This window comes from Xyrauchen texanus, chromosome 20 (assembly GCF_025860055.1).
Source record: "Xyrauchen texanus isolate HMW12.3.18 chromosome 20, RBS_HiC_50CHRs, whole genome shotgun sequence".
NCBI lineage: Eukaryota > Metazoa > Chordata > Actinopteri > Cypriniformes > Catostomidae > Xyrauchen > Xyrauchen texanus.
Genome location: NC_068295.1, coordinates 26,086,132 through 26,098,281, shown reverse-complemented (window position 1 = coordinate 26,098,281; position 12,150 = coordinate 26,086,132). Strand labels below are relative to the sequence as shown.

The window sequence follows — 12,150 nt, the reverse complement described above, 5'->3', positions numbered from 1 at the left end:
CGGGCAGAAGTGCCCCTGCAGCAGGTGTCCCGACACGTCCTGGTCACAACCGACGCCTCCCGGTCCGGGTGGGGTGCCATGTGCAGCGGGCACGCAGCAGCGGGCCATTGGAAAGGGGCCCCGCTGCGTTGGCACATCAATTGCCTGGAGTTGCTGACCGTCCTTCTTGCTCTCAGGAAGTTCCTCCCGTTAGTTCGGGACAAACATGTCCTTGTGAGATCGGACAGCACCACGGTGGTGGCGTACATAAATCGCCAAGGCGGCGTACGCTCCCGCCACATGTCACAACTCGCCCGCCGTCTCCTCCTATGGAGCCAGCAGCGACTCAAGTCGCTGCGTGCCACTCACATCCCCGGCAAGCTCAACATCGTAGCGGACGCGCTATCATGACAACGCCTGCCCGGCGGGGAATGGAGGCTTCACCCCAGTCGGTCCAGCTGATTTGGGAACGGTTTGGCAAGGCCCAGGTAGACCTGTTCGCCGCCCAGGAAACCTCCCACTGCCCGCTCTGGTATGCCCTAACAGAGGCTCCCCTCGGGACAGACGCGCTGGCACACAGCTGGCCCTCGGGGCTGCGCAAGTACGCATTTCCCCCAGTGAGCCTTCTTGCACCGGTGCTGTGCAAGGTCAGGGAGGACGAGGAGCAAGTCACATTGGTGGCCCCCTACTGGCCCACTTGGACTTGGTTCTCGGAACTCAGGCTCCTCGCGACAGCTCCTCCCTGGCGAATTCCCCTGAGAAAGGACCTCCTCTCTCAGGGACGGGGCACGCTCTGGCACCCACGCCCAGACCTCTGGAACCTCCACGTCTGGTCCCTGGACGGGACGCGGAAGAGCTAGCCGGCTTTCCGGCGACCGTTGTGAATACCATCAACCAAGCCAGAGCCCCCTCTACCAGGCACCTTTACGCCCTAAAGTGGCGCTTGTTCGCAGATTGGTGTTCTTCCCGAGCCAAAGACCCGCAGAGATGCGTGATTAGTTCAGTGCTTCTGTTCCTACAGGAGAGGCTGGACAGGAGGCTGTCCCCGTCCACCCTCAAGGTGTATGTTGCCGCTATCGCCGCCCACCACGATCCTGTAGACGGCAAGTCTTTGGGTAAGCACGACCTGATCCTCAGGTTCCTGAGAGGCGCCCGGAGGTTGAATCCCTCCCGGCCAGGCCTAGTTCCCTCCTGGGATCTCTCGGTAGTCTTGGCAGGACTCCAGAGACCTCCCTTCGAGCCGCTCGAATCAGTTGGACTCAGGGCCCTCTCTCTTAAGACGGCCCTGCTGATCGCGCTCACCTCCATTAAGAGGGTCGGGGACCTGCAAGCGTTCTCTATCAGCGACACTTGCCAGGAGTTCGGTCCGGCAGATACGTCTGTGATCCTAAGACCGCGACCGGGCTAGATCAGGTAGTGAACCTGCAAGTGCTGCCCCGGGAGGAGGCAGACCCAGCCCTTTCGTTGCTGTGTCCAGTGCGCGCCTTGCGCATGTACCTGGACCGCACACAGAGCACCAGACGCTCTGAGCAGCTCTTTGTCTGCTTTGGGGGATGGCAGAAAGGGAATGCCATCTCCAAACAGAGGCTCGCCCACTGGGTTGTCGATGCCATCACACTGGCTTATCACACCCAGGCCGTGCCCCTACCCTTACGGGTCCGAGCTCACTCAACAAGGGGTGTTGCGTCCTCGTGGGCACTGGCCAAGGGCACCTCCCTAGCAGACATCTGTAGAGCCGTGGGTTGGGCAACACCCAACACCTTCGCGAGGTTTTACAACCTCCGCGTTGAGTCGGTTGTGTCTCGTGTTTTCTCAGGTCCAAGCCCGTAGAACTCGGTAACACGTAGACCGACCGGCCGGGTGGATCGCTTGCGCCCAGCGCCCTTTTCCTGACGTCAAGGTAAAGTAGTGCGCCTTCTTCCCAGGGCGCCCCACTCCGAGTCGGGCCCCTGGTCGATTCCTCCCCAGCCCTCCGGGTCCGCGGTTCAGCGGAGGAACTCGCCGACCCAAGCCACTGCGGGTACCCTGATGGCCACCCCGTACTGGTATAGGGGCTCCACAGGTAAAATAAGAAGGCCTCCTGTTCGGACTCCCCCTGTGTGTAATTCCACAGTTCTGTCCCCTTACGAGCGGACCCCCGTGTCTCCCTTAGGCAGTTACAGCTGCCTCGGTCGCTGTGCTGTAGCAACTCCCCCTTTCGAGGCTGGATCTACCACCGCACCATACTTTCCACACGAGCCCTAAGACGGCCGTGTGACGTGTCTACCACTTTTCCTCCCCAAGAAAAATGGCAGGTGTGGTCTCCGCAGGGTCTGGGTAAGACCCCCTTCCCTATATGCGTGTAAGGGCCCCGGCCGTGATTGCTCTATGCGAGAAACATAGAGAGAAAAGAGGCCCAGCCAGGCTGGCCCGTTCCCATGTTGGCAAACATCGCCTTGTTCCCCTCCCAGGGTAACTAGAAGGACTCCGATGTTCTTATGGGGCATTGGGGAAGGGTACGTGCAGCCAGGTACAGACGATGCGTGGCACTGGATGAAATCCCTGCCCGCCTCTGTATCGGCGGTCCACGTACAAGGTTCAGCGCATGGCAAGATTGGAATGGGTCCCCTAGTGTCGCTTCTCCGACACAACGTGGAGAGAGCGACAGAAGGGGAACGTTTGGTTACGTATGTAACCTCCGTTCCCCGAGGGAGGGAACGACACGTTGTGTCGGAGAAGCGACACTAGGGGTCTCTCTTGAGCGCCGATATTCACCTCTGATCTTATTGAAAAGGGCCAATGGGAGTTGGCAGTCGGTATTTGCATACCCCGCCCCCGGACATACGGGTATTTAAGCGGGGCAAATACGGGAGTTCATTCAGGATTTTTCTGAGGAGCCGGAAATGGTCCGGCCACAACAGTGGCTCGGTTCAGCGACATGGCGGAGGAAAGACACAACGTGTCGTTCCCTCCCTCGGGGAACGGAGGTTACATACGTAACCAAACGTTTTGATTTCATGTGTCTTTTTTGTTTTTTTGTTTTTTCTCCCCAATTTGGAATGCCCAATTCCCAATGTGCTCTAGATCCTCGTGGTGGCATAGTGACTCAATTTGTGTGGCAGAGGACCAATCTCAGTTGCCTCCATGTCTGAGACAGTCAATCCGTGTATCTAATCACGTGGCTTGTTGAGCGCGTTATCTCAGAGACTTAGCATGTGTTGAGGCTTCACGCTATTCTCCGCAGCATCCACGCACAACTCAGCACGTGCCCCACCGAGAGCGAGAACCACATTATAGCGACCATGAGGAGGTTAACTCAACGTGACTCTACCTACCCACAATTGGTTGCTTAGGAAGCCTGACTGGAGTCACTCAGCACACCCTGGATTCGAACTTGCAACTCCAGGTGTGGTAGTCAGCATCTTTGCTTGCTGAGCTACCCAGGCCCCGATTTCACGGGTCTTAAAGTGTTACTTTAATTGTGGGTTACAGTTTGGGAGCTATTCTATTAGCATCATTAAATTAAACAAATGAAGTTTGTTTAACCATGCACATAGTAAAAAATGAAAGATATTTAGGCTGAATGTTAGATTTTAGATAGGTAATTCTCATTTGAGATGCTTCTATCGATCAGCCAATATTCACTTCCTAAGGCTGAATTGGTGGACCCATGCCTCAAAGGAAAACAGGCTTGTTCTGTTAAACGATCTGAATTATCATCTGTGGGGGCCTCTCAGACTCCTCCGGGATTAGGTACCATAAAATTAAAAAGAATGCATCTGCTTGACATCTTAAAATGCTCAGATTAACTAACATTCCAAATCATAAATGTCTCAAAGACATCTGCTGAATGTCTTATTGAATTCTGAGAGGAAATGTTTTAGACGTTTTACAAACAACCTAAAAAATACGCCAACTAGATCAAATAGACGTCTGGGTGACGTATGTGTGCTATCAGGGATAAATAGTAATATAATGAATAATAGTAATTATATGAAATAGTGACCATTAATAAATAATCCAAAATGTCACCTTAAAGTTGGTATGCAAAACATTATACTACTCCCTGAAAGTTATTAATTAAATAAGTGTCCTGAGATATATCACCGGTCTCTGTGACAAATTTTCTTAGTATTGTAGTTGCAGCAAACTATTGAGGTTTAATGCCATTTGTATGCCATGTTGTTCAATGTCAGTGTGAACTGAGCAGGAGTGGAATCTTATCATCCTACTCAATGATAATGAATTTACTACCTGGAGCATAAGGAGAAATCACCTTTAAAATACAACCACACAGCCCCATATGGTCCCACAACCCAAGAACACTCACACTCCATTGTCCATTCTTACAATTTCTTTAGTAATATTGATTGAGAAAAGTACTTTAAAAAAATAAATACAACTATTTTAGTTCAGATAATGTGTGGAAACCAGTTGCAAAATCTTTTTTTTTTTCTGCTTCATATATGTAAGCTAATTGTTATTTCCTGTTCATGTACTGCAGATGTGATTCTGAAAATCGCTACCTTGGCAACCCATTCAGAGGCACATGCTATTGTAAGTAACTCTCACTCAACACCTGTCCTATACTCTCTGTCTTGCACACATACACACATCATCACAGGGCTGGGTAGTATAGCTAAGAAATTAATCTTAAAAATGTTCAGCACTTTGACAATATTTAATGTACGTATATGTCAATATGTATGTGTTTGCTCTGTAATACAATTTTTTTAGTTTTTTCAAACAGAGGCACCATCATTCTGGGTTCAGGGAATTTTAAAATAGTGTTTTTCAGGCCTGTCATGAAGATTTCTATTGTGAATATATTTCATAGGGATTTCAGATTTGTGAGTTTTTTTTTTTTTTTGTCTAAATTTGAGTTGAATTGGTCAGTGTTTTGCAAATGATCTGAAAGATTTATTATCCATTCTGTCAATTAAAATGCTTTTTAAAATCCAATTTCCAGTTATCAGGAACAACTGAAAAAGTCATGGAAAAGTAATTACATTAATTTGGTCAAAAAGAGTAGGAACCCTGATCATTTCACCCAAAGAGGTATTGCTGCCAAGTAGATAAACATTTTTAAACTATAGAACCAAAAAACTTTAAAAAAATAAAAAGGAAGAAAAAAGAATCAGAGCATGTTTTACACACATTTTCTTTGTTGTGTTTGTTGAGAAAAGTATTAATTTTTTATTGTACATGCACCACTATAATAATACTCAACACCAGTGTTTATCTAAAACTTTTTAATTTATAATGCAAAGGCTTCTGAGATCCTTTTTAGTGATTTGCAAAAATAAAAGTTCATTCGGACTTTTGAATTGAATCATTGAAAGTTTGTACTGATTCATGTAAAGGAGTCAAACTTACAAACTTTTAACGCTGTTTTTGTTACTGAAGTGTTTTAACTAAAAAAAAATGTTTAAACATCTGTCTAAATGTATGTCATATCGTGAATGTATAAGACAAGGAAGGGTTGAGATATTACCGTAATTTCCGGACTATAAGCAGCAACTTTTTTCCCACGCTTTGAACCTCGCGGCTTATACAATGACGCGGCTAATATATGGATTTTTCCCGCTTTCAAATTTTATAAAAAAAAAAAAAAAAAAAAGAACATTCTGTGACGTGCTCAGTTTTTTTGCGGCGTGAAGCTTTCATTAGACCAATGAAATTGCCGAACGGGTTAAGGTCAAAACAACTTTTTTTGTTTACTGTTTAGATTAAATCGAAGCGCTCAAACTTCCCATCATTCTGATTACGGTAGTAATTTTGTCACCCTCACCATGGCAAAGACATGGAGAAACGCATATGATGCTGCTTTCAAGTTGAAGGCGATTGATCTGGCTGTTGCACGGGAGCTTGGTCTTAATGAGTCGATGATAAGACGTTGGAAACAGCAGCGTGATGAATTGACTCAGTGCAAAAAGACAACTAAATCTGAGGCTATTCAACTCCGACACCGAAGGAGATGACTTCAGTGGTTTCATGTGCACAAGAGGAGGAGTTTTATTACAAGCCTTGTGTGGCAGCGGGGGCGTGGTCAAGCGCCTGTCCGGGAGAGAAAAGCTGAAAGGGCGCTTACACCTGCGCTAAATTATGTCTAACACCGGTGTCTAATTTCAAGTGCCCTGCTTCACGTGTCCTTCTTGGGAAAACTGTCACACGGGCACCAGTGTGACAGTTTTCAGCAGGGCACTTGACGTTCCAGGTAAGGCTTTTAATGGCCACAGCAATGTTTACAATCAATTTTATAAAGTTTCTCAATTCTTCTATGCGCCAACACTAGACTGACGTGTGTCACTCTCTCAGCTCTGTGGCTGCTGCCTTTTATGCCGCTCTCCCCATGCTTACTGAAATTAGACACCGGTGTTAGACATAATTTAGCTCAGGTGTAAGCGCCTTACCGCTTTTCTCCCGGACGGGCGCTTGACTACGCCCCGCTGCCACACCGTGTTTCGTTAAAGCCTGAGTAAAGTTCATTTGTTTCAATGTACCGGTTGGCACCTGCGGCTTATAGACAGGTGCGGCTTATTTATGTTCAAAATAATATTTTATTTAAAAATCAGTGGGTGCGGCTTATATTCAGGTGCGCTCAATAGTCCGGAAATTACGGTAGTCTAATGTTACAGTCTGTAGGAAACATAATGGCCAAATAAAAAGAGCATTGAAATCATTGTGATGTTCACAGTGTTGCTTGATTTTATACCATCAAAAATCATTCCAAATATATTGTAAATATTTTATATATCACACAGCCCTCACACAAACATATTACCAGTGTCAAACGTACAGTACATTTTGTCCATGCACTTACAAACTCCATTTCCACTGTTCACAAATGTAAATATTTACAGCACATTCTGAATCCATGGGAGCACAACAGATGGAAGCATTTCCCCTGAACCCCTCATTAGGGCACAATCACACAGGCATTCATCTATACTCATACTCAAGTGGGCAGCTCAGGAGTTGAACTCGACTTGTGGTGTTCATCTTGGCTTCTGTCTGATTCTTCTGTCCTTGTTTGTGTGCCGAGGATCTTATGGACATTAACGCCGTCTTTAATTTTTGGCAGGAATGACAAAATGGGTTTCCAATGGGTTGTACTGAACATCTTTCCAAAAATTGCAGAAGAAAAAAAATATTCTTTAAAATTAGTTGTAAAAATGTTATGTAATCTAGAAGCTATATACAGCTTTATACTGCGCTTGCCATGCCAAAAAATCAAATATGGCGCTACTTTGAATAAGGTCTATTTGTAGACCTGATTGAAAAATGCCAAGAACTTAGCCTAAAGTGAAACATATGTGCTCCTGGCTTCACCCACATCTGAGTTTTGAAGTTTACATGTTGCTTATTTGACCAGGTTGATTGAGGTTGGATGACGTTCAGGATATCAGGACAGTTGATTGTGGTGGAATTCAGGGAGTAAGAGAGGTTATGTTCTGTTTGTGTTGTTACTGAAAATTGCTTGCATCAGGAAACTGATTAGCATGAGGTCTTGGGGAGAATCATCAAACATGTATTTGAGTATATAATGTTGAACAATTTGGAGTGCGACTTCTGAACAATTATATCGGTAACCCACACTGTATCTTTTTTTGGTGTTAAGTTAAAGCTGAAGCTTGTAACTTTTTTGGTTTTGTAAATACTTTCTACTTTCCCAGCATAATATGCAGAGACAACCATAAGTAAGCCATTCATAGGTTGGGTTTCTCGAAAGGGTGTAACTGTATCTCTGTGGTGCTAAAACAATTCTGTTTACCCAGCCCTATACAACAACATTAGCCACTTTTCGACCATCGCGCCAAACTGTTCTGAGAACAGAATGGTTAAGTAGCATTTCCACATGTGCACGATTCGGCTTGACACAATTACAAACTGTTCCGGCATAGCTAGCTAACCATTCTCAGTGATGCTGGTGGAATGGCTTCAGTTTTCATGATTGCCAATTTACCAACGCAAAGGTAACTTATAGCACATTTAGTTGTTTCTATGTGCCAAGTTTGCTAATATTTGGATAAAGTTAATAAAAGTTAATACAAAATAGTGTATGTTTAGTGTATCTTCCTGATTTTATGATGATAGTTTCAGGGCCTGCCCTAGGGTTTTGGGGGCCCTAAACAAAAATAATGTATGGGGCCCTACAGGTTTCTGAACCAGCCATAAAAGAAGAGAAATTATATATTTCTAAATAAAAAAGCTCTCATTTCAGAGAGATAATTTTACCAATAAGTGACCAGAACAGTAGTAAGGGCCATTCACTTGTAGTGTCATCGGTGGTGTGTGGTCCTGTCCCGAAATACTTTAATAGTGCTCCTGAGGAGAAGGAAATTATACATACAAAAATGGATGGAAGGGGCATTAGCCTACAATTAACCCTCTGTGGTCTGAGGGTGTTTTTGGACCCTGGAGAAGTTTTGACATGCCTTGACATTTGTGCTTTTTTCAATTGCTTAAACACATTAATGGCTTAAGTCTGATAACACTGTATTCAGCACAAATTGGGCTACAAAATATGTGAGCAACATGTATGTACATGTTTGTATTTTTGAGAAAATAAGGTTTATGCATGGTTTATGAAAAAAATTAAAAAATAAAAGTCACTGAAATACGGCCATATAACACATACTAAACATATGTTCACGAGCCTTTTGAGAACAGGAACAGGAGTTTTTGCTACAAAATGATTTGAAAACCATCCTGATCACTCATTCATACAAAACAATATAGTCCTTTAACTTTATAGAAAGGCCATATGCGAGGAGGCGTGAATGATCATGAATATTAATGTAATTCACACCTGAGGAGACTAAGACCCCTCCCCTGAGAGAGAATGAATGTGAGGAGACTTAATGATCAAATTCAAGTTTATGTTAAAAGAAGTAATCTGAATATACAACAATACCTCTCAAATTTTTCTCTTTGTCTTCCTTTTTGCAACATTGGATTTTTATATTTTTTTTTACATTTGTTGAAAAGTACTTAAATGTCTTGAAAAAATGCAGAAAATCATAATGATCCTAAAAAGTGGCTTAGTTTTCTAAAAGCAAAATATGATTTATATTATATTCAAATGTATATAAAAATTATTAAATATATGTATATATAATTTATATAAAAATTATAATTTATATTATATATATAACCAACTGCCTTTTAAAAGTTGTGGGTCATTTACTCTCTATTATTATTATTATTATTATTATTATTTTTCACATTTTAGTATAAATAGAACTGTCATAAAATGTATGGAATAACAGAAATGGAACTGGAAATTATGCTGTGACTAAAAAAATCAAAAATAATTCAAAGCTATGTTATATTTTAGCATCTACAAAGTAGCCACCCTTTGCCTAGAATTTGCAGAAATGTGCAAACAAAAAAAAAAAGAGGTTCACCCATTTTATAAGTTATCCCTCCTTAATAACATGTCATAAAGCCAGGGACTGCATTACAATCCTGGGCAAGCAGTTTTTCTTACATTCACTACCTAAAGTTCAGATGTTTGTTCAAAAGCCAGTCTAAAAAGAATCTCTGTTACTTTATGCAATGGATTTAGGCCATGTTTTAAAATAACCATTATATTATGAATTTGAAATGGAAGATTTGAAATGACTTTGTACGTGTATTCATATTTTTCTCTGTTTAATACTCAAGCTTTATAAAACAATGTGTTTTTCCATTGTGTTTTCTCAAGGAAAAACAATTGTTTGGCATTTTAGATTTTGAATGAAAAGCAATTTGTTGTACCGTTTTAGCAAATAGTATTCAAGTATGTTCAGAACTTGCATCAGTTGTGCATTATTCACACCTACTTATTTCTCTTGTTTGTGCTTTATTGTTACTTTCATTTATTATTAGTAGTAATTAGTTTATTCAAATGTATGGAGACATGCAAGTGGGGTAGAGAATGTGAAGTACAGCTGCAAAGTAGATCAGCTGTTATAAAAATGGCAGCAAAAATATTGCAATAAACAATATTGACGTTTGTTTTAAAGCTTTGTCTACTCCGTATCTTTGGCTCTGCTTTATCTTTTTCTCCCTATCACACAATGAAAATCACACAAAAACACACAGACACATTGCATTCTTCGTTTCATTTCAGGGCACTAGATGGCAGCCTTACAGCTCTATCTGTGTACGGATTTGTTCGGTAACAGTGATTGACACAAGTACAGGACGGTCATAACTTCCTCACTAGATAGAAAGAGACATACAGGAAATCACACAGTCACAGACAAGAATCATCATCTTTAGGAGGATGATGTGACTTTGAAGTCCATACAAACCTCCCGAGACAGCAGGAAATTAAACTAAGTCTGTACTCAAGGAGAAATGAAATGGCTGTTCTAAATCATTAGTGTTGTCAGTATCAGTTGCCGATGTCCCAGAAATCTCTTCCCAGACCAGACTTATGTGCACGGCCTTCTGATGCCAATTGAATAGTTTTAAAATCAAGCTCTTGGGCTAGACAAAATCCATTTGATTAAATCCATTCTCAAATAAGCATATTTAGGCAGCCACTTTATTTGTTTTAATGCATGCAAATTCATCATTAAGTGATACATTCTGTTCTTATATGCTATCTGGCTTCTAAACACGTCCTTTGTTCTATCAGTTAGTTGATAAGACCTTGAAAATATGTCTGGGCCATTATGGCAAAAAGATTCTCAAAGCTATTATTAATCAAGCTTGTTCCGTAATGTACATAGAAGAAAGCTGGTAACATGTTACTTCAAAAGCATGTGTAAGGGATTTGCGAAGAATTTATGAGCAAATCAGACTCCTGTTTGCTGTGAATAGGATAACTTAGGGAGCACTTTACAATAAGGTTCCATTTGTTTATATTAGGTAATGGATTACGTTCGTATCATGAACAATATATTGAACAATATGTTTTATTACAGCATTTATTAGTCTATGGTTATATTAGTTTACAATTAGTTTACATTTCCATTTTTAGTTTATGTTAGTTCATAATGCTATAACTAATATTAACATATACATCTTTTGATTTTAACAATGTATGAAAATTAAATTAATGAATTAACATTAACCAAGATTAATAAATGCTGTAAAAGTATAACAAATCTAAATGTATTGTAATGTGTTGCCAGAATGTATTAACAATATATATATATAAACACATTTTAAATTTATTGCAAAATATTCAGGTATATGCAGATATATAAGAAGTTTGAGATTGTGTCATTTTTCATGGTAGTGAGTGGGTTTGTTGGCCATGATTCTCTGATTGGTGGATCTCTCTGTGTAGGATCATGAGCCTCTTAAACAGGCATTCCGCTGTTAATATTTATTTATTTATTTTGTTTTAATTCATCTGCAATAACATGGGGTGATGTCTTCAACAGAAGCACATATCATCAATCATACTATTCAGACAGTAGGCCTGTATTTAAAGGGTTATCATTTAAGTTATTAAGTTATTGTTTAAAATCATTTCAAAATGTATGATAATTAATGGGATTTTTACTTCGAGAACCAGTCTGTTTTGCAGGTTATTAAACTGTGTGTGATCTGTGTCTTTTGTCATGTTGCTGTTGCTGTCATGAAGCCACCCAAAGCTGTGTTTTCCAGTGTTTTCCATTACATGTATTGAAATCACAGCAACACATGTTGCTCATTGTTTTATTGACATTATTAATGAAGCACTAAGTTCAGGGTCATGATTTACAGAAGTTGCCATTTATAAAAGTAGACTTGCTTTTAATGGTGAGCCATGTCTGAATTTGCACATATTAAAGATGTCTGATGTCAGTCATGGTAGGTTAAGATAACCTCTGTGTGTAATGCTATCTATGATTATATTACTCTCAGTTCAAATTAAAGCTACTGTCCTTCTTCATTTTGTTCTCCTTGTATGGTGTACTAAACATAAATGTCTCTCTCTCTCTCTCTCTCTCTCTCTCACACACACACACACACACACACACACACACACACACACACACACACACACACACACACTAGAAATGTCCTCATAAACCACACATATAGCATAAAACCCTTGTTATTACCAGATTGCAACCTATAAAAATGTCCTTGTAAACCACCCAAAACCACACACACACACACAGCAACTACAAGCAGCACCTCACAGTCTTGAGCTTCCAGCTTTAACTTTTACTTGCACTGCTCCCTTCACACTGTCAGTGCAGA

At 41.6% G+C, this 12,150-nt stretch overlaps 1 protein-coding gene across 2 annotated transcripts in view; it reads left to right on the top strand.

Moving 5' to 3' along the window:
• atrnl1a (attractin-like 1a) overlaps nt 1-12,150 on the top strand; it is a 421,271-nt gene that overhangs the window by 212,008 nt on the left and 197,113 nt on the right. For both annotated transcript variants that reach the window (XM_052150500.1, XM_052150501.1), the window contains exon 22: nt 4,463-4,515. In XM_052150500.1, coding sequence (XP_052006460.1) covers nt 4,463-4,515 — 53 coding nt within the window. The remainder of the gene's footprint in view (nt 1-4,462; nt 4,516-12,150) is intronic.